Here is a 23366-nt window from a genome sequence, read left to right on the forward strand (position 1 = left end):
CAGAAAGTCCCTACTTCAGGAACCTTGCCCAATCAGAGTGTCTTCACCTGCGCGGAAGGTGAGGCTTGTGTCTCCTTACGTGACCGTCTCCGGGGCCAACCAGCGGCGGCTCGGGCTTGGAAAGGCGCCAATCCGCCCCAGTGGGGAGTAGTGGGAGGAGTTGCACCTGGCTGACGGTGAATCACTCAATGGAGCGGCGGTTCTCTCCACCAATTGGAATGTGCAGAGGCGGGGCGCCAACCAATCGGGCGTGAAGGGACGGGCAGGGCGGGGCTCGACCTAGCTACTGGAGTTCAGTCCCGGTGCTGCTGTGGGCGAAGCTGTGTCTGTTCCGTGGGCTCCGGCCGTCGCTGTCGTATCGGGATCTTGACCGTGATGGGGACAAAGGCGAAAGTCGGGAGGAAACAATTACTTCTCTTCACATCAGTGATCTTGTGTAAGTTCCTGTTGTTTTTGGAGGAACCCATGGATCTAGTCGAAGCTTGGAGGGCGTCGCTCCCCACACCTCCGGCCCGCGAGAGGGGAAGGGTTCGGAAACCAGCTCGCCTCACCCTCCTAATTCCCCCAGCTCGTTCCTCTTCTTTCTCCTTCTTCCGCTGATGAGTGGCTGGCTCCCCTCCCCCCACGGGTGAAGCGTGACTCCTTCTTTGTCACTCACTGGGAGGGAGCTGCCTGTTTCGCACATTAACCAAAAATAACGGAGAGAGGCTAGTTCGCCCTTCTCCAATCCTTGCTTACTGGTGAGGGCTGGTGGGCGCGAAGGCCCTGCCCACATATATCTACCTAGCCGGGATCACGCACCTGGGAATGGCTATCCCTCACACCATCACGCATCCAACGTCTGCGAACAACCGAGAGAAATAGGGAGACTTTCATTCGCTGAATCCCTTAAGGAAGTTCTGCTCCTTAAGGATTCTCAGAGAAGATCTAATAGACGTGGGGTGGAAGTTTCTTTCCCAGCTCTTGCTGAAGGGCCTCTTTAGCTTTCCCCTCTATCTTTGGGTTGTTGTGGTTGCTCTGGTAAAAGTGCTTGGCTCAAAAATCTGGAAAAAAAGGAAATACAAGTGAAATCTGAAGTTTCGCAGAGCACAGCACTCAAAGTTCCTTGCTCGAATAACTACTTCAAAAGTCCTTAATAAATGTTGTTGACTGATTGACTATTCCCTGGGGGAGGTCCTGTCTTTTGGTTGGTTGGAGCCTTTTCAGCCTGAACTCTGCCCTCCCTCTGGCCATGTTTGAGAGTTTTTGTTTCCTTTGTAAACTCCCTTTCCTGTGGAACAATGAAGCTCACTTGCTGGGGCATGCCTCTATCTATAGATATGTTTGTCCCCAGCTGAGTGTATGGTTTGTGCCTTGGTCTACCTGTGTCAGCACCTGTACATTTAACCGTGTGATTCTTGCGTGCCTATATGTGTGCTTCTGTGGATAGTTGTGTCAGTAGGGGACCTGTAAGAGTCTCCATTTTCCCCTCAACATCCGAGTTTTAGGACATGTAAAAGAAATGAACAATTACAATCAATATTGTGGTTATAAGGTAATTACTTTGCTTAATTTGAAAGGTGCCCTTAGAACAGATGGATTGACTACCCCTTTGTCCCTTATCACAGAAATTTAACCCTTGGGGTGGACTGGACTAGTGAAAAGTCAATTCCTCTCCCTATTGTAGAGATGAGGAAACAGGTACAAAGAGGGGAAATGACTTTTCCAGACTGACAAAAGGAACTGGGAATACCAAAGTCTCCTGACTCACTTCTCCTTTTTCCACTCCTGGGTCCAGCATCTCAGGTACTCTGTGGTACAGGAACCAGGATATCAAACATCCAGTGCCCCAATTTTTCTTTTTTTTCAATTCTTCTTTTCTGCTAAATTCTTTCTTTTTTCATTCTACTCCTATATTTCTCTTTCATTCTCTCCTGTATTTCCTTTTTTTTCCCCTTCAAGTTCCATTCTTTTTCTCCCCGTTTACTTCTGTCTGTATCTTAGAACTGCTAATGACACCCATATTCTTTTTTTTTTTTTTGGTTCTGCATGGTACTTGGTACTAAAGATTTTGCCAACCCTTGTTGCTGTACAATACCCACCCACCCCCTGCCCCAAACCTAGAAGTTTCTGAGTCAGTAACTATTTGTGACAGTATTCATCAGGCTTATAAGCTTCCTAGAGCTGCATCCTTCTCCCTTTCTCTTTTTTCTTTCTTTTTCTTTCTTTCTTGCTTTCTTGCTTGCTTGCTTTCTCGCTTGCTTTCTTGCTTTCCTTCCTTCTTGCTTTCTTGCTTTTTCTTTCTTTCTTGCCAAAGATGTGGCATATGGAAGTTCCCAGGTTAGGGGTCAAATCTGAGCCACAGCCACAGCAATGCCAGGTCCGAGTCTCTCGTCTGCAACCTATACCACAGCTTCCAGCAATGCGGGATCCTTAACCCACTCAGCCACAATGGGAACTCCTCTCTTCTTTCTTTTCTCTCCCTTTCTTTTCTGTAATAATCACATCCTGACACTGAACCCTTCTGAGCTTGGGAATGTCCTCTACTCTGTTCAGGGAATTGAGAAACAGTGGTCTAGGAGTTCCCACTGTGGCACAACAGGTTAAGGATCCAGTGTTGTCTCTGTGGCAGCATGGGTTGGATCCCCAGCCCCACAAAGTGGGTTAAGGATCCCTCACTGTCGCATCTGCGACTCAGATTTGACCCCTGGCCTGGGAACTTCCTGTATGCCATTGTACAACCAAAAAAGGGGGGGAGGGAGAAATAGTGGTTTAGAGGGAGCTTGGGATGGTTGCATTAGCTTGACAGCAGATCCAATCCGTGTCTGAGACCTGCACCATAGCTCATGGCAACACCAGATCCTTAACCCACTGAGTGAGGCCAGGGATCAAACCTACGTCCTCATGGATGCTAGTCAGATTCGTTTCCCCTGAGCCACGATGTGAACTCCTGACCTTGTCACATTTAAATAGGGCTAGACCCTGTGTGTGTTGGTGTGTGTGTGATTTGATTAGCACAGTGAAGATGGAAATAGCACCCAGGCTACCTTACCTTTCCACCTTATATATGATCTTAGGCTACTAACTCAGTCTTTAAATCTGTAAAACAGAAGTAATAATACTTGTCCTAACCTTGTCCTAGGATCAACTAGGATAATAGCTACATTACATATACATGAAGGGATTATTACTTGGTAGCTATTATCCCCCTTGGATTTTTTGAGGATGAAACAATGCTGCCCATAGCAGAGCAGGTCAAAGAAGCAGGGAGAGGCCTGGCTAGATTCCAGAAGGCAAGAGTGAAAAAGTAGGGGTTCTTTCTTGGGCATCTAGTCTGTCTTCTCCCTCTGGGATATTGGAAGCATGTATAGGATGCACGCTTCAAGTGGGCTCTGCCACTGGGGAGGAAGAAGAAAGGATCCAGCAAAGGCCCAACCCCCGCTGGGGGAAGCTAGCGGAGAGGAAGGGACAGGGTTGGAGAAGAAACACTGGGAGAACCCTGCTTGGGAAAAGCAAAGCTGGTGGCTCAGAGTACTAGCCTCCCTTTGCCTAGAACACCTGTGCTTAGGAACATTTCCAGCTGTCTCCCAGGAAGGAAGAGGCATTTCTGTTTAGCAGGGTGGTACGTGCATAGGATGACTTTTGGTGTAACCACAGGGGAGAAAGAGGAAATCTGCTTTTGCATACCCTCGATTACCTGAGTGTAGTGTCCCCACAGAGGCATTCCAGAAGGGAGGACTGCTGCCCGGTTCTGGGTCAGTCCATGAGTCCTGGTGTTTTCTACTGATGTTCCAGACTCCAGCCTTTCTAGTTTTGCTGTTCACGGTTAGACTTACCTCACACTGTGGCTTGGTGAGTCACTCCTCTTTCCCCCTCCCTCTGCTGGGGGTTCAGTTTTACTCCCAGGAAATTGTTCCCTTGAAACCAGAACCTAGAAACTAGTGAAGCAATAATTTGGAACTAGGAAGTGAATGGTAGTGGAATTCCAGTGACTTAATCTCATCCCCCCTGGCTCCAGAACTCTTTCACTTTATGACGTTTCTCTTCAGTTTCTTTGTGATCTGGGCTTGCCTGGGGTCTCCAGCCCAGTTTTGTTTTGGGATGGATCTGCTGTAATTTATTATTTATTTGTAAGGTTTTTCTATTTTTTTCTAGGGCCACATCCGTGGCATGTGGAATTTCCCACTCTAGGGAGTGAATTGGAGCTGCACCTGCCAGCCTATGCCACAGCCACAGCAACACCAGACCTGAGCCACGTCTGTGACCTACACCACAGCTCATGGCAACACTGGATCCTTAACCCACTGAGCGAGGCCAGGGATCAAACCCTCATCCTCATGAATACTAGTTGGATTCATTTCTGCTGAGCCAAGATGGGAACTCCTATTTTTTCTATTATAGTTGATTTACAATGTTCTGTTAAAATTTCTGCTATGCAGAAAAGTGACCCAGTCATATACCCACACACACGTTCTTTTTCTCACATTATCCTCCATTACAGGATGATCTGCTGTAATTTAAAACAACAATAATGTTTATTTATTTAGAATAGGTTAATACATTAACATGGTTTGAGAAAATGATATTAAAGGAGTTGGGGGTACTCCATACCTCCCCTAGTTTCCTATGTATCTTTCCAGTGTTTTTTTCTGCAGTCGTCAGTATATATTACTATACATTTCTTTCTTTTTCCTTTTTTTTTCTTTTTTTAAATTTTTATTTATTTATTTATTTCTATTTTCCCACTGTACAGCAAGGGGGTCAGGTTATCCTTACATGTATACATTACAATTACATTTTTTCCCCTTTTTCTTTTTTTTAATTTATTATTATTTTTTTTTATCTTTTCTCTTTTCTTACATAAAAACACAGTATATACTACTGCTTCCTACATATTGTTTATTTCACTTAACATACTTTTTTCATGTTGGTGTTGTGACCTCGTCCGAAATATTCCACCCCCCCCTGCCCTCCTCCCCAAGTCCTCTGGGTCAAGGGGGCATCTGTGGATTCAGAAATGGCCGACCTTCCTGTTCAAAGATTTAGAAGTTACGCACATTTTATGTGTTAGCTTAGGAAATAACGGGGCTTGTTTTTCACATCTGTTATTATTGAGTAGAGACCTTGGGGATCTCTAAACTCAGACCTGCTTCCTTTTTAGAGGTTCAGGAAAGACCTGGATGGCCGTTTGACAAAATGCAATTGAGGACTGAGGTTTCGGTGTTGTCAGGGGTTGTAAGAAGCAATGGGAATGGATACATACTGGGGTTTTCCAGGCATTGAAAATTCAGAGTTCATTTGCCTGGAACTCCCTGATAAGCAGGGTTTCTGTCTAAAGTCCGCCTGGTGTCATTTGTTTTACAATGTGGGGTAGGACAGGAGGAAGCAGCTGGTTGGCAGGAATTTTGATGCCAGGCCCCTGGAGTGAGCCCTGGGCAGGCGCAACCTCCCCTTGTAATGGGGAGATGGGTGGGGAGGAGAGTAAGCAGGTAGAACTGGAAATTCTGCTGAGAGAGGGCCTGAGGGAGCAATGGAGTGAAAGCTCTCCTGGCCCGCACTGCCACCACCACTTTCTGCCATCCTCAGAGGGCCGTGCCAGCTGACCAACGTCACTGAAAGTACAGCCAAGCCTGGCCCTTTAGATAGACTTAGCCCAGCCTGTCACTGGGCTCACAAAGCCTTCCTCTTGCCCACACATTCCTTATCTGTCCCACCCCAACCTCCAGGAGTGAGTTCAGTCTCTACAGGATGAGCTGTGGGAAGGAAAGGGCAAAGGGGAGGGGGTTGGTGTTGGTGGAAGCCCTGGGTCCGAGTTCTACTTGTATTGCCATGTCCAATTCATTGGTTAATCCAATAAACATTGGTGTCTACTCTGTTCTGAGTGTTGTGCAAGAGATTAGGGATAAGAAAATAAATAGCATCTGCTATCAAGAAGACCTGAGGCAGTGGGTGGGGACAAACTAAGGCGAGCCAGAGGTATTGTAACTATCAGCAAAAACAAGTTCGGTAAACTGGGTGGCAGCAGGCTCAAGCTGGGGGCTCTCCGAGGCTATGGCTTATCCTTCCTTATAGGTGGAAGGTCCTATGAGGCTCATCTGCCTAGAGGGGAAGTTTGGATAAATTCTCAGAGAAAACCAGTGAGACCGGCTAGCTGCCTTCCCTCTCCTTTTCCTTTGTTTTTTTTTTGTTTTGTTTTGTTTTTTTAATGAATTACAACAAATTCATTGCATGAAAGTAACTTAAGGAGAATTCTAATGATTAACAGGATGCATAGAGAAAACAATGGTTTCTTAATAAAGCAGCAGAAGGAAGTAACTTCTGCTGTGGGTTTGATCTGCATACACAAGGGAGGGTTGTTGGTGGGTTCTGTCAGGGGTCTGGGCACCTCCACCCTCTGTGACCACCTTCTTTTTTTAAATTTTTTTTTACTTTTTTTATATTTGTGTGACCACCTTCTTATCACAGCTTTGCTTCAAAGTGGCAAAGCACAGTGCTAGAAGCAGGGAGAGGATACAAACGTAGCTTGGTTTCTGTACCCCAGGAACTACAGACATATACTGACTAAATAGAATAGAGCACAGTACGTACGCCAAGGGCTCTCCGCAAAGTACACAATGTTTGGGGAGCATAGAAGGAAAGAGTTACTTTCTCAGATGATTTTTTTTTTTTTTTTTTTTTTGTCTTTTGAGGGCTGCACTCGCGGCATATGGAGTTTCCCAGGCTTGGGGTCCAATTGGAGCTGTTGCCGCCGGCCTACACCACAGCCACAGCAACACCAGATCCCAGCCACCTCTGTGACCTACACCACAGCTCAAGGGAATGCCAGATCCTTAAGTGAGACCAGGGGTTGAACCCGCAACCTCATAGTTCCTAGTCAGATTTGTTTCCGCTACGCCATGACGGGAACTCCTTAGACAGTAATTTTTAAAGAAATAGTATATGTTCAATGTGGAGAAGGGGGAAAACACAGAAGGATGTAGAGAAAATAGAATCATATTGTATTTAGAGTTAAATACTGATGGTTAGTCTTTCCTTTGTGAATAAATGTGTGGTATATATGACCAGTGCAAAATGTATCAGGAAAAATCAAGTGGCTGTTTGATGTCGTTGACTTTTCCTTAAGCCTTGACTTTGTGGGTAAACATTGATTAGGGTACAATGTCACACCAGCTCAACAGAAATTCATAGATATTGATGTTTAACCAAACCTATGTACTAAATACTGCTTTGAGCTGTGGCTAATTTGTCAGATTAGGTAGGAATCCCAGTGGGAAAAAAACAAAACTGTGTTTTAGTTACTTTCTCATTTAGATTATTAGTTAACGACCCAGTGCTGTTTTTTTTTTTTTTCTTTTTGTCTTTTTGCCATTTCTTGGGCCGCTCCCGCGGCATATGGAGGTTCCCAGGCTAGGGGTCGAATCAGAGCTGTAGCCGCCGGCCTACGCCAGAGTCACAGCAGCGGGATCCGAGCCGAGTCTGCAACCTACACCACAGCTCACGGCAACGCTGGATCCTTAACCCACTGAGCAAGGGCAGGGATCGAACCCGCAACCTCATGGTTCCTAGTTGGATTCGTTAACCACTGCGCCATGATGGGAACTCCTGGTTTTTTTTCTTTTTTGCTTTTTAGGGCTCAACCTGAGGCCTATGGAGGTTCATTAACCACTGAGCCATGATGGGAACTCCACATTAAGTTGTCCTTGAACTTGTATCTCTAAGTTTACCTTTGACTGTTTTCTCAGGCTATATTCCTAGAAGTTAGGGAGAGATGAGGGTTTGTTTTTTTTTTTTTTTTTTGTCTTTTTTTGTCATTTCTTGGGCCGCTCCTGCGGCATATGGAGGTTCCCAGGCTAGGGGTCCAATCGGAGCTGTAGCTGCCAGCCTACGCCAGAGCCACAGCAACATGCGATCCGAGCCGCGTCTGCGACCCACACCACAGCTCACGGCAACGCCAGATCGTTAACCCACTGAGCAAGGGCAGGGATTGAACCCACAACTTCATGGTTCCTAGTCGGATTCGTTAACCACTGCGTCACGATGGGAACTCCAGGGTTTGTTTTTTGTCTTTTGTCTTTTTAGTTTTGTACCCATGGCACATAGAGGTTCCCAGGCTAGGTGTCATATTGGAGCTGTAGCTGCTGGCCTATACCACAGCCACAGCCATGAGCGATCCCAGCCACGTCTGCCACCTACACCACAGCTCACAGCAATGCCAACTCCTTAATCCACTGAGCAAGGGCAGGGATCCAACCTCTGTCCTCATGGATGCTAGTCAGATTCGTTTCTGCTGAGCCCCGAAGGGAACTCTGAGATAATCAGTTTTGACTTGGGAAAGGTGTAATGGATCAGGGGACAAGATCTTGAAGGATGAGTGGGATTTCCTTGCTTGTCTGATGGAGATGCTGTATAGCCCAGTAGCTTTGGAGACTCCGAATTAGACTTGTATTAAGACTCCCATCTTGTTGTTTGTAGCTGTGTGATTTGGGGCAACTGTGCTAAGCCTCAACATCCTCGTCTATAAAATGGGATGATGATAACAACAGTATTTGTCTCTGGGGTTTTTGAGAGATTTAATGAGACAACTGATGTGCTCTCGTTTCTTCCCGCTCTTATCCTCTCTTTGAAATTTATCAGACTGACGTACACTCTCCAGGATCTGGATGAGGTAGTATTCTCCTATTTTTTACTCATCTGTTACTTCATTTCACCTTTAAAGTTTTATTTAATCATTCTGTGCTTCCTGGTGTGTCAGTATTTGGATATTTCCTGTGATTCTTTATCATTGTTTGTTTTGCCTCTCCTTTCTGGCTTTATTTTCTTTCCTTCTTGTTCTCTATATGATTTTTTTTCCGCTTTCTATTCCCCTTTCCCACTCTTTTTTTGTTAAATTAAAACGCTTTATATATACTTGGTGATTACACAAATGTAGAACATAGAAAAGAAAAGCTGCCTGTATTTCTCATCTCTCAGAAGAGTACCTGAACATGATATTTAAGAAATGTTAGCTGCTATTATTGTTTTATTCATTTGATCATGCTTAGTAATATGTGTCTAGAATTTGGATATAACTAATTAAAAGTATAGGACAAATCTTGCAAAGGTCTTCAAGAGTTCTGTTTTTTTGTTGTTGTTGTTTTAGGTTTGTTTTTTTTGGTATGTAGGATGGCATTTTACTTCGGCATACCCACAGGCAGAACACGGATACATAGATGAATTGAGCAAATCTGATCATTGGTTTCCGTCTGATTTTGTTGTATTTATTTAATTAACTTTCTAAGTTCACCAAAAACATTTCACACCTATCTTGTTTTTTGCTTTGCTTTTTTTTTTTTTTTTTGGTATTTTTAGGGCTGTACCTGTGACATATGGAAGTTCCCAGGCTAGGGGTTGAATTGGAGCTACAGCTGCCAGCCTACACCACAGCCATAGCAACACCATATCCCAGCTGTGTCTTTGACCTACACCACAGCTCACAGTGACACTGGATTCTTCACCCACTGAGTGAGGCCAGGGATTGGATCTGCATCCTCATGGATACTAGTTGGGTTTACAACCTGCTAGGCCACAAAGGAACTCCACCACTATTTCTCCCTTTTTTCCCAGTTTCTTCATTTAAGGGACTGGATATTTTTATTTTGTTAAAAATTATTATAAACCAATAATAGTGCTTGAATTTCACTTTTCCATGTAATTCTAATTCTGAAGTTTTAAAAAAATTATCTGAAGGAGACTGGCAGCATTACTATATAGTTGTACTGTTAATTAACATTCAATTATTTGTAGGCACATAAGAAAAAACCCTTCTCACATACATGAAAGAAAGCAGGTCAATGAAATGTGTACTCTGTTGACTTAAAAAAAACCCCCAAACTTTATTGAGGTATATTTTGCACACATTTTAGTTTCAGATATACCATATAATAGTTTGATATTTATGTTTATGAAAGAATGATTACCACAGTAAGTCTGCATTCACCACCATACATAATTACAGAATTTTTTTTCTAGTGAGTAGAACTTTTAAGATTTACTTTCTTAGCAACTTTTAAATATGCAGCACAGTATTATTTCACTATAGGCATCATGCTGTACATTACATCTCCATGATTTATTTATTTTATAACTGGAATTTGTTTGTTTTTGATCTCACATAGAAGTGAGATCAAATGGCTTTGACTTGCTCTGACTTAATTCACTTAGCGTAATGCCCTTAATGTCCATCCATCTTGGTACAAATGGCAAGGTTTCATTCTTTTTAATGGCTGAATAATATTCCATCGTATGTGCATGTATTTTATATATAAACATGGGGGTACCTGTATCATTTTGAGTTGGGGTTTTCATTTTCTTTGGATAAATACCCATAAATGGAATTGCTGGATCATATGATAGTTATATGTTTATTGATTGATTTTGGCCATGCCTGTGGCATGTGGAAGTTTCCAGGCCAGGGATCAAATCTGTGGCACAACAGTGACAACACTGGATCTTTAACCTGCTGTGCCACAAGGGAACTCCTACATTTAATTTTTTGAGGAACTTCCATACAGTTTTCCATAGTGGTTGTAACAATTTACATTCCTACCAGCAGGAGGTTTTCATGAGGGTTCCTTTTTCTCCACATCCTCACCAAAATTTGCTATTTCTTATCTTTTTGATAATAGCCATTCTAACAGGTATGAAATGATAGCTCACTGAGGTTTTGATTTGGATTCTCCTGATAATTAGTGATAATGAGCATCTTTTCATGTACCTGTTAGCCATCTGTATATCTTTTTTAAAAAAATGTCTATGCAGATACTCTGACAACTTTCTTTTTTTTTAATGGCCAAACCTGAGGCATATGGAAGTTCCCAGGCTAGGGGTTGAATCTGAGTTACAGCTGCTGGCCTACACCACAGCCAAAGCAACACAGGATCTAAGCTGAGTCTGTGACCTATGCCACAGCTCTCGGCAATGGCAGATCCTTAACCCACTGAGCGAGGCCAGGGATCTAACCTGCATCCTCATGGATACTGGTGGGGTTCTTATCCTGCTGAGCCACAATGGGAACTCCCTTTGACAGCTTTCAAAACAGATTGTTGAGGGTTTTTTTGCTATTGAGTTCTTTATATACTCTATCAGATAAATGACTTGCAAATATTTTCTCCCATTCTGTACATTGCCTTTTCATTTTGATAGTGGTTTCCTTTGCTGTGCAGAAATGTCATCATGTGTAAACTTGAGTCAAGGCAGTAGTGACTAGGGATTCAACCAGCCCTGCTGATGCCGTTTAAACCTTTGTGTTGGTCTGCTTGGGCTTTTATTGGATGGGCTTAAACAACAGTAATTTATATTCTCACAATTCTGGAGCCCAGAGGTCCAAGATCATGCTGCTGGTAGGGAAGGTTTGCTCTGAAGCCTCTCCTTGGCTTACAATGGCTGCCCTCTTGCTACCTCTTCACATGGTCATTTGTCCCTTGGTGTCTCTTTGAGAAGGACATCAGTCAGATTGGATTAGGGCATATCCCAAGGGCCTCTTTTTAGCTTAATTACATTGTTAAGGACCCTATCTCCAAATACAGTCACATTCTTTTTTTTTTTTTTTGTCTTTTCTGGGGCCTGCTCCCAAGGCATATGGAGATTACCAGTCTAGGGGTCTAATCGGAGCTGTAGCCACCGGCCTATGCCAGAGCCACAGCAATGCCGGATCAAGCTGCATCTGTGAACTACACCACAGCTCACGGCAACGCCAGATCCTTAACCCACTGAGGGAGGCCGGGGATTGAACCTGCAACCTCATGGTTCCTAGTCGGATTCATTAACCACTGAGCCATGATGGGAACCCCTACAGTCACATTCTACAGTATTGGGAGTTAGGGCTCTCACATGAATTTTGAGGGAATATAATTCAATCCATAAAAGCCATAACTATTCTGAAGCTTACCTCTGCAGAAAGGCTATGATCTAGCCAGGAGTCTCCTCAGATGACTTGAGCCTACTAGGAGTCCTAGGTTACTCATGTGATGATGAAAGTAAATTTTTTTTTTTTTTTTTTTTAATGGCTTCCCCCATGGCATATGGAAGTTCCTGGGCCAAGAATTGAATCCAAGTCACAGCTGCAACCTACACCACAGCTGCAGTAATGCTAGATTCTTAACCCACTGTGCCAGGCCAGGGGTTGAACCCACAGCAAACTGAGCCATTCCAGTCAGAGTCTTAACCCACTGCACCACTGTAGGGACTCTGGACTATTTTAAATGGATTCACATGTTTCCCTATTTTCTGCTGCTATTTTAGACTTGCTTTAGGAAACTTCCTGGTGCTTCTTCCACTTTTGGCTCTGCACAATTCCGCTGGATGTGGGAACCAGCCTCCACCATTGTGCATGCAGACACCTTCAGACACGGCAGCCCAGGAGCAGGAATCAGTCCCTTTTGCAAAATGGCAGGTGGAAATCACTCATGTGCAAAAGTACTTTATTTATTTATTATTAATTATAGTTGATTTACAATGTTCTGTCAATTTCTGCTGTACAGCAAAGTGATCCGGTCATCATGTATGTGTGTGTATATATTTATATATATACACACACATATTCTTTTTGTCAAAATACTTTAATTCTTAGCAAAATACTTTAATTCTTTCAGAACTATGAAGTAATTAAAAAACCAGTTTTTAATTTTGTAAAGCTAAATTGAATAAAGATTAATAGAATACACCTTTTTTTCTGAGAACTAAACAGTTAAAACAAAACCCCTTTGCTAGTATTAAAATTTTTTAGGAATTCTCATTGTGGTGCATCAGAAATAATCCGACTAGGAACCATGAGGTTGTGGGTTCGATCCCTGGCCTTGATCAGTGGGTTAAGGATCTGGCATTGCCATGAGATGTGGTGTAGGTTGCAGACTGGGCTTGGATCCTGCCTTGCTGTGGCTGTGGTTTAGGCTGGCAGCTGTAGTTCCTATTTGACCCCTAGCCTGGGGACCTCCATGTGCCTTGGGTGTGGCCATAAACAAACCAAAAAAAAAAAAAAATGGTTTTGAATCAAGTTTGTTTTTTCTTCATTTGGGTGTATCCCATGTTCTTATTTGAAAAATGGACTTATCTTTGTAGATAAACCTTAACAAGTAGATGTTACCGTGAATGATCTGCTTATGACCTGATTTGTTAAGGCTCTATGTTGTTCGATTTCAGCTTGTACCAGGCATTATGCTAAGTGCTGAGAACTCGGAATGGTAGCTTAAACTCCCAGGGAGCAGGGGGACCGAGTATTAATCTATCATTCTGAGTTTACCATTTGATGGGTGCATCAATAATGTCATTTTAACATGGGAAGTGCTTTGACAGTGTTTTGCTTGGGCTGGTGGAAACCTAAGAAAGAGACCCTACCTTGGCTCTGCTGAGTATTGGGGGTAAGGCAAGTCAATTCCCCAGAAAATAATGTGGATGAATAGCTGCTGGCCAGGTGGAGAAAGAGGAGAAAGGGTGCCCCACATAACAGGAAGAGCATGAGCAAAGGCAGAGGTATGAAACAGTACATCTTTGCTGGGAATTCTAAGTAGTTTTGTATAACTGGAGGGTAAATTGCAAGAGTAGAGAGAGTGATGAAGATGATAACCTCACCACCCGGTCAGGTGGCGCTAGAACTCTTGCCTTGCTAAAGAATTTGGATTTTATCTTAGAGGCAGTACGGAATCTTTGGAAGCTTGAAGCAAGTGCTAAATTTGTACTTTTTAGAAGGCTGGAATTAGACTGCCTTGATATGTTCTTTCTTTCTCCAGCAGTGCGGTGGAGGATGGATGTGATGATGTCAAGGATAGACAAGGCAGAGAGGCATTCCCTGGTGGCTCGCTGGTTAAGGATCCAGCGTTGTTAATGTTGTGTTGAGGGGTTCCCGTCGTGGCGCAGTGGAAACAAATCTGACTAGGAATCATGAGGATGCAGGTTTGACCCCTGCCCTTGCTCAGTGGGTTAAGGATCTGGTGTTGCTCTGAGCTGTGGTGTAGGTCACAGACGTGGCTCAGATCTGACGTTGCTATGGCTGTGGTGTAGGCTGGCAGCTGTAGCTCCGATTGGACCCCTAGGCTCCCTATGCCACAGGTGCAGCCCTAAAAAGGAAAAAAAAAAAAAAAAGCCGTGTCTCTGGTTTGATCCCTAGCCCAAATGCAAGTGTTTAGGTGATATTGGTACTAAGAAACGGCAGTGGGTTTGGAGAGGGCAGCTGAATTTGAGACAGGTTTGGGAGATGACATTTTAATGCTTGGTGTTTGATTGACCAGAGCAAAGGAAAGATGGTGGCGATGCCTTGAAAGCTTCTGGAGTGAGTGACAAAATAATGGTGACACCACCAACCTGGAGGGAGGAGCAGGAAGAGAGAGGCAGTGGGAGATGATGAGCAGTGGGAGATGATGAGCGGTGTGAGATTGCAGGAGATGGTGTATGAAGTCCCAGCTAGAGATGTTGGGAGGCATAGCATTAGGATCCTGCAGCTCAGGTGAGAGTAGCTGGAGCTGGCCATACCTGGGTGTAGATGAACTGTATGTGAAATTGAAATTTCCTAGAGAGAATATAGAGAGGAGACAAGGCACAGGGTGGAATGCTGGGGATTACTATTATTAAGGGACGGACAGAGGAGGTAAAGTTCAAGGAGGAGAATAAGGCAAAACTGAGGTAGGACTTCCTACTATGGTGCGGCGGGTTAAGAATCTGACCTCAGCAGCTTCGATCGCTGCAAAGGTGCAGGTTCAATCCCCTGCCCAGTTCAGTAGGTTAAAGGATCCGGCGTTGCTGCAGCTGTGGTGTAGGTTGCAGCTATGACTTGGATTCAATCCCTGGCCCAAGAAGTTTCATATTCAGTGTTTGCAGCTATAAAGGAAAAAAAAAGAAAAAAAAAAAAAAAAAGACAAAATTGAGGTTGGAGGAGGGCCAGAAAGGCTGTACACAGTAATCAAGGGGGTAGGGAGTTCCCGTTGTGGCGCAGTGGAAACAAATCCGACCAGGAACCATGAGGTTACGGTGAGCTGTGGCATAGGTCGAAGGCATGGCTCAGATCTGATTTGGTTGTGGCTGTGGCTGTGGCCTAGGCCGGTGGCTACAGCTTCGATTAGACCCCCTAGCCTGGTAACCTCCATATGCCGTGGTGCAGTGCTAAAAAGACCAGAAAAAGAAAAAAGAAATCAGTGGGGTGGAGTGGCTTCTGAGGAGGGGCGTGATCAGCAGGGTTACACCTCTTACAAAGGCTACAGAAGGTAATTGAAAAAGCAAATACTGAATATCTTCAATGTCTTGGAAATTGGAATAAGATTTATAGCCTGTATATATATTTAATATAATTTTCCCCCAAGAAGCTACTATTAAATCAATGTTATATCTTATAATCAGGGTATCTTAGAATTGAGGAATACAATGATTGATGACCTAGGTAAAAGCAATTCATTTCAAGGTGAGGGCCAAAGGGGTACTGCAGTGAGATGATCAGTGGATGCATATGTTGGGCTCAAAACAGTGTATGGACTACTTCTTTAAGAAGTTTGGAGAGTTCCCCTCATGGCTCAGGGAAAACAAATCCGATTATTAGGAACCATGAGAATGCAGCTTTGATCCCTGGTCTCACTAAGTTGGTTAAGGATCCGGCGTTGCCGTGCGCTGTGGTGTAGGTCGCAGACACGGCTCAGATCTGGCTTTGCTGTGGCTGTGGCAGCAACAGCTCCGATTAGACCCCTAGCTTGGGAAACATATGCCATGGGTGTGGCCCTAAAAGGACAAAAGACAAAAAAAAAAAAAAAAGAAGTTTGGAGAAGAAGGAAGGAAAAGATTTTAACTTGAGAAGGGTGCAAGATTAAGTAAAGGTTTTCTGTATGTGAAAGGGCCAAAAATCTATCTATGTCTTTGATTTTGTGGCTTTTCTTTTTTCTCTTTTTTTGGCTTTTTAGCACTGCACCCTCAGCATATGGAAGTTCCCAGGCGGGGGGGTCGAATCAGAGCTGTAGCCGACGGCCTATGCCACAGCCACAGTAATGTGAGACCTGAGCCGTGTCTGCGACCTACACCACAGCACACGGCAACGCCAGATCCTTAACCCACTGAGCGAGGCCGGGGATCAAAACTGCATTCTCATGGATCCTAGTCAGATTCGATTCCTCTGAGCCACGACGGGAACTCTGATTGTGTGGCTTCTCTTGCTGTAAACTTGAGTAAATTAAATATCACAATGGAAAGGATGAAATTTCCTTCTATTTCAGTTTATTGTGTTAATTAGTAGGACAGTTATATGCATGCACAGTATGCCAAGTTTAGGTCAAAGGTTAAGTGCAAAAGCGGGGGCCATGATGAAACAGGAGAAAATATAAAACATGAGGAGAATGGGTAGGGAAATTGGGTGTTGTGATGTAGATGGAATACGGTGAGGGAAAGCTCTCAGCTCTGCTGGTTTATATATGTGGATTCTAGAAAATAGGTAGCCTTTTCTAGAGGAGAGGTGGTTTGGTGAGCTGAAATGTAAGCATTTTCCAGGGAGTATTGATATTTATCTGTCTTACTGAAGAAAACTTTGAAGTCAGAAAAAGAAGTATGTGCAGAAGGACCTATGGGCAGACGATTGTAATAACAGGGCATGATACTTATTTGATGCTTCCTGTTGGTCAGACACCATTGTAAGTATTTTATTTGTATTATTTGTATTACCTTGTTTAACTCTCAACAACAGCCCTTTGATGTAGAAACTGTTATTATCCCCATTTTACAAATGGACAAACTGAGGCTCAAAGTGACTAAGTGGCTAACCTGGGTCACAGAAATTATAAATAACTGAGCTGGGATTTGAATGCCGAGTTCCAGAGGTTTGTTCAGGAATGAGAAGGGACCGTGGATCAGGGTGGTTAAGGTGCTCTGTGATGACTAGGAAGGAAGGACAGGGTGTCAAGGCTGGACTTGACTCATGATATGATCCGCAGTCACAGTAGCATTGTGACTGGTGGAGTGCAGCCACCACGAGCAGACATCAGCACTCCTGCATCAGAGGGAGGGGGAGAAGGCGTTGAGGGGAAGGGCCCTATATTTTAAACAAGAGAAGAGAAACCTCGATGAGGTAATAGCAGTCAGAATTAATGAGAAGGGGAAGGTGTTGCCTCACATGTTTGCGTCTATATGTGGTGGTGTCATTCCTGAACTTGTTTCAGATCTGATGACCTGAGAGGACTCAAAAGAGAACTTCAGCTAAAGTTAGACGTGATGCAGAAATAGTCACCCAATTCATAGGCTGTGGTTGATTGATTTATTTTCTTTTCAGTGGCCCTTTATTTCAAAGGCTAGTTTTTAGCTTAATTAGAAGCTGTTCTTTATTTGGGTGGTGTCATAGGTTGGGTTCTTGGGAAGCTGACTCTAAGATGTTAGTGACTGTACCAAGACATTAATTAGGAAGTGCTCTTGGGAGCCACACCTATGGAAAGGAAGCAGAGGGAGAAGCCGAGTTGCATTGTAGTCCTAACGAGGCCTCAGCCTGCTCCACAAGGAGCTTTGAAGCAGGAATAGCCCTTCAGTGTTATCCCAGGCTGGGGAGTTAGGGCGATAGAGCTGGGGCTTTATATGTCTCCGCTTCTCTCACTGATCAGGCATTAGAGGCTGGTGCCCTGCCCCTGCCCCTTCTTGGTAGGAGGGGTGCCCCTGGGCAAGGCTGTGTTCTGGGTATCCTCAAAGACTGCTGATAGCTGAGGGCTTTCTTCTGGAAGCAGTCCTAGCACCTGGGACATGGCTTTCATTCCTGAAGAGACATCTGGTTTGAGGGTCTTGGTTCACATCATAGGTGGCAAATTGTAAAATTCAAGAATCTTTAAAAATTTTTTTTATTTATTAAAGTATAATTGATTTACAATGTTGAATCAATTTCTGCTGTATAGCAAAGTGACCCAGTCATATATATACATACACACACACACACATTCTTTTTCTCATATTATCTTCCTTTATGTTCTATCCCAAGATAGACTGGATATATAGATCCCTGTGTTATACAGCAGGACCTCATTGCTTATCTATTCTAAATGTAATAATTTGCATCTAGTAATCCCAGACTCCCTGTCCAACCTGCTCCCTCCCCAAGAATCTTATTTGGTAGCCTTCCAGTCTATTTTGTTGATGGTTGTTCAGCACTTCGCTGTAATTTTGGTGGTTTTCATAAGAGGAGGTTAGCTTGAGTCCTTCTACTCTGCCATCTTGCCTCTTGCTCTAAAGTTCCATCATCAAAGCAAAGAAAGCTGACTTGGGCAAAAAAAAATCAAAGCATTTCATTACCAGTAATTTTTTTTTTTTTTGGTTGAACCCACAACACATGGAAGTTCCCGAGCCAGGGATTGAATCCGAGCCACAGCTGCAGCCTTTAACTCACTGTGCCAGGCTGGGGATTGGATCCACTGAGGTTGGATTCTTAACCCACGGCCCCCTGATGGGAACTCCAGGGCCTGACTTTTATTTATTTATTTTTTATTTTTTTAATTTTTTGTCTTTTTAGGCCGTACCTGCGGCATATGGAGGTTTGGAGCAGTAGCCAGTGGCCTACTCCACAGCCACAGGAACTTGGGATCCGAGCCACTTCTGTGACCTACACCACAGCTCATGGCAATGCTGGATCCTTAACCCACTGAGTGAGGCCAGGGGTTGAACCTGTGTCCTCATAGATACAAACCAGATTTGTTTTACACTGAGCTAAGACAGGAACTCCTAGGACCTGATTTCTTAAAAGAATGACATTTAGTTACACGGTTTGCTAAACTAGTGGCTTTTCTAAGAAGTAGCATGGTGTATACAAATATAAGGAAAAAGGGGAGTAGCCTGTATGCTAATCTCAGCTCTGCCATTTGCCAGCTGTGAAAACTTGGATCAGCCATTTAAATTTATTTATTTATTTATTTATTTATTTATTTTGTCTTTTTGACATTTCTTGGGCTGCTCCTTCGGCATATGGAGGTTCCCAGGCTAGGGGTCAAATCGGAGCTGTAGTCACTGGCCTACGCCAGAGCCACAGCAACTCGGGATCCGAGCCACGTCTGCAACCTACACCACAGCTCATGGCAACGCTGGATCGTTAACCCACTGAGCAAGGGCAGGGATCGCACCCGCAACCTCATGGTTCCTAATTGGATTCGTTAACCACTGAGCCACGATGGGAACTCCCATTTAACTTTTTAGACACTCAATTTTCTCATCTGTAAAACATACCCTGACAAATTCAGTGCTGTCGTATGAAATTGAAATAAATGTATGTAAAAGCACTCTCTAAATATTTAGGCCAAAAGAGGAAAACAAACCAACCAGAAAAGAAAAAGAAAGAACCTAAAGGATCACAGAGAACATCTAGTTCAAACCTTTTATGTTTCAGATGAGAAAACAGTCTCAGGGGTCAAGAGACCTATTCAGTTATGTGAGTAATTTAATAAAGGAAAAATGTACTTGCGTTGAACAGATGTGCTTGCACTTATCTAAGGAAGGCAGGACTTTGACGTAAAGCTGTAAATAAAGCATCTTTCGTGAGTGTGAGCTTTGAAAACATGAATGAGAGTAATTGTGTCAGTGCGGGTTGGTGATTATCTCACCATCCCAGAATCCTCACGGCTGCTTATTTTGGAGTGTGTGGGGCCTCCTGTGGACCCTGCTGCCTTCTTCCTATTGTGTTATTTAATTAGCCTGGCCTCTTCTCACCTCCTCTCTCCACCCCCACTACCCACTGCCTTCTCCTTCCCTTCTCCATTGGGCAGGAGGAGATTCTAATGAGCGGATCTGAGCCCACTTCTGGACCAGAACCAGCTGTGTGATCTTAGATACGTTTCTGTGCTTCGGTTCCTCATGTAAAATTGGGGTGGTAATACTTGTCCTGCTGATCTGTCCTGCTTCCTTCAAGGATCAAATGATACGGTGTATATGAAAACACAAAGCACAAAATGCCCCACAAATGTCGAGTGTTATTATTATCCTATTGTCGCTCCGCCCTTTCCTTCCCTCCCTTGCCTCCAGCTCTGCTGGCCTCCTGCCAGGATTGTCTGACAAGTGACTGCAATTATTTGTTGAGAAGCTTTCTCTGAACCATGAAATGTCATTTGGGAAGCTGCCTTTGGACTTGTAGGACTCTAATTAGGTTATTGGGGGTTCAGAGGGAAAAATGTTAAAGAATGAAAGAAATCACATTTGAAAGAAATAGGTTATTTCCATTGATAAAGGAAGTATTGGCAATTAGAGCAAAAAGCATTTAAAGAGAATATGCAGGAATCTCCTGTTGTGGCTCAGCGAGTATCCATGAGGATGTGGGTTTAATCCCTGGCCTCGCTCAGTGGGTTAAGGAGGCCAAGGATCCAGTGTTGCTGTGAGCTGTGGTGTAGCTCGCAGATTCAGCTAGGATCCCACATTGCTGTGGCTGTGGTGTAGGTTGGCAGCTGCAGCTCCAATTCAATCCCTAGCCTGTGAACCTTCCATATGCCACAGGTATGACCATAACAAGCAGAAAAGAGAGAGAGAGAGAGAGAGAATATTTAGAATATTGATGAGAAGTATTATAGAGAGAGAGGAGCTTGAATCTCTTGAATCCCTTGATCTTGGGGTCTCAGCCCTAGATGCCCCATCAGCTGGGACTGCTCTTCCCTCTGTCAACTCCTAATGGGCCCACTCGTCTTCTTCTCAGGCTCCCTGACGTTGGGCAGGGGTGCAGTGTACACTTCTGAACCAGAAGTCAGAGTTGCTGAGAACAAACGTGAGTTGGGAGAGGGTCTGTGGAGGGTGGTGGGGGGTTGGGGGAAGGGAGGTGAGCACCTGCAGAGAGACCCCTGGGGAACATCCAGCCCAGGCTGTGGACTGGGGCCATTTCCCCATCTTCTCCATTTCTGGCTGTTCCTTCTTCGCCTTCACCTTGGTCCTGTCTGCAGCTGCCAAGCTGTCCTGCTCCTACTCCGGGTTCTCCTCTCCCCGTGTGGAGTGGAAATTTACCCATGGCGACATCACCAGCCTCGTCTGCTATAACAACAAGATCACAGGTGAGTTGCTCACCTCTTTGCTGCCTGCCTGGGCAGTAGAGGGATTGATTGATTGTGCCTGGATTCCAGGGGAAGGTTATGCTCAAGTCCCATGGCCTCCCGATCGCCCTTCCTGGGGGAAGGAGAGGGCCCCTTGTGCCTTGGGGGCCGCCGGCACCTGTGTCTCTTAGCTCTTCAGCTCACTGCCCCCGGCCCTGCTTCCTCTCTCCTGGTAGCTTCCTATGAGAACCGAGTTACCTTCTCGGCTAGTGGCATCACCTTCCATTCTGTGACCAGGAAAGACACAGGGACGTATACTTGTATGGTCTCTGACGAAGGCGGCAACACCTACGGGGAAGTCACTGTTAACCTCATTGTGCTTGGTACGTGCCATAGGTCTTCTATGTGGGCTTGCAGTCTGTCCCTTCCCTAAACTCTTAGCAAGCTCTGCTAAGCTTTGGAGCTCACTGATGGTGAGAATGCTCATGGGTGGGAGGATTCAGGGTCCAGGGCTGTCGGAGAAGGGGGATAAGCCCCTGGTTGGGACGGGGGGGAACAAAGGGCATAGTAAGGGAGGGAGGCTAGAGCTGGTGGATGGGGGTGTCATGCTAGTCAATGACTTCACCTTCGGGCAGCCCTCCTGCCCTTGTTGTGATCAGTACCTTGTCTCCCTCCCAGTGCCTCCATCGAAGCCTACAATCAGTGTTCCCTCCTCTGCTACCATCGGGAACCGGGCTGTGCTGACCTGCTCAGAGAAAGATGGTTCCCCACCCTCTGAATACTTCTGGTTCAAGGATGGGGTATTGATGCCTACAGAGCCCAAGAGCAACCGTGCCTTCATCAACTCTTCCTATAGCCTGAATCCGAAGACAGGGGAGCTGGTATGGATGGGAATGGGGTAAAAGGTGTGTGGTCTGGGAGGCAGAGGGTTATAGAACCCCTGATGGTGGGAAAGAAGAGCAGGCAACAAGGTGAGCTTGGCATTAGGGTCAGGAGGTGTGAAAGACAGGTACTTGGCTTCTTTAAGCAGAAAGCTGATTCCCCTTCTGCATTCCAGATCTTTGATCCTGTGTCGGCCTCTGATGCTGGAGATTACACTTGTGAGGCACAGAATGGGTATGGGTCACCCATGAGATCAGATACTGTGCACATGGAAGCTGGTGAGTGAGGGCATGGCCAGGGCTTGTGCTCAGACCCGGGATGGGGACTGGGGTCTCCTTTCCATCCTGGCTTTAACAGTGTTGTCGGGACCATGGGTGAGCATTCAGGGCCTGACGTCTCATTTGTGTCTCATAGCGGAACTGAATGTGGGCGGCATCGTGGCAGCTGTCCTTGTCACACTCATTCTCCTCGGAGTGTTGATTTTTGGCATCTGGTTCGCCTACAGCCGCGGCTACTTTGACAGTAAGTATTTGCCCTCAAAGGCTCTCCCTCCCAGGGCCTGGCTCTTGGTGCCACCTGAGTACTGACTTGATGCTGAACCCGTGTGTGGTGGGGTTACCTCCCAGGGATCACCAGTCACCCATATCTCAGGGCCGCAACACTAGGTCCCCCTTCTTCCTGTGTGCCATGCTGTCTTCTACCCTGCAGACACTCATGGTCCCATTTCCTCTCTTTTCAGGAGCAAAGAAAGGGTGAGTGAGCTGCTGTCCTGGGGCTCTCTGAGGTTGAGAACATGGATGTGTACGGTTTGGAGCTCAGATGGCCAGGGAAAGGGGTTGGAGGTGAAGGCAACCAGCCTGGTAGGAAAGACACTGGTGTTCCCTGACCACTGTGCCCTGTGTCTGTCCCCTCTCCCTCCACCCAACCCCCCCCCTACTGAGAACTCAGTGCTTCTGTGAAGTTCTCAGTCCTGGCCTTGAACGTTAGCAAGCAGAGATTGAGGACAGAGACAAGGGGACTGAGTGTCTCCATCTTCTGGCTTGTCTATAGGACTTCCAGTAAGAAGGTGATTTACAGCCAACCCACTGCTCGAAGTGAAGTGAGTATGCCCCCCCTGGGGCAGGGGTTGGGGGGCCTCCCAGCCAAAGTGAGGGGTTTCTAACCTGTGTTTATACATATCCGGGGGCTCATCAGCTCAAGAAGAATGTAGAGTTGATTTGGATGTTTTCTTTCTTCAGGGGGAATTCAGACAGACCTCATCATTCTTGGTGTGACCCTGGTCCATGCATCGCCTGTCTCCTCTGTGCTTGCCTTACTCAGGTGCTACCAGACTCTGGCCCCTGATGTCTGTAGTTTCACAGGATGCCTTATTTGTGTTCTAGCCCCCACAAGGCCCCCCACTTTTATCTTAGAATGTTGTTTTTAATAATGTCAGCCCTGTGCCCCTTCCTCCTTCCCTTCCCTGCCCACCACTGCTGAGTGGCCTAGGACTTTTTAAAGCTTTCTTTTCCCATCCCTGTGAGGGATCAC

General features: G+C 45.2%; 1 protein-coding gene across 1 annotated transcript; it reads left to right on the forward strand.

Moving 5' to 3' along the window:
- On the forward strand, window positions 348-23136 carry F11R (F11 receptor). The gene is made up of 10 exons (NM_001128444.1): window positions 348-436; window positions 20627-20695; window positions 20868-20975; window positions 21191-21337; window positions 21633-21835; window positions 22012-22114; window positions 22251-22358; window positions 22576-22588; window positions 22887-22935; window positions 23075-23136. The coding sequence occupies exons 1-10, from the start codon at window positions 376-378 to the stop codon at window positions 23108-23110; spliced, it is 897 nt and encodes a 298-aa protein (NP_001121916.1). The 5' UTR covers window positions 348-375; the 3' UTR covers window positions 23111-23136.

The sequence above is a fragment of the Sus scrofa genome, chromosome 4 (assembly GCF_000003025.6).
Source record: "Sus scrofa isolate TJ Tabasco breed Duroc chromosome 4, Sscrofa11.1, whole genome shotgun sequence".
NCBI classification, from domain to species: Eukaryota; Metazoa; Chordata; class Mammalia; order Artiodactyla; family Suidae; genus Sus; species Sus scrofa.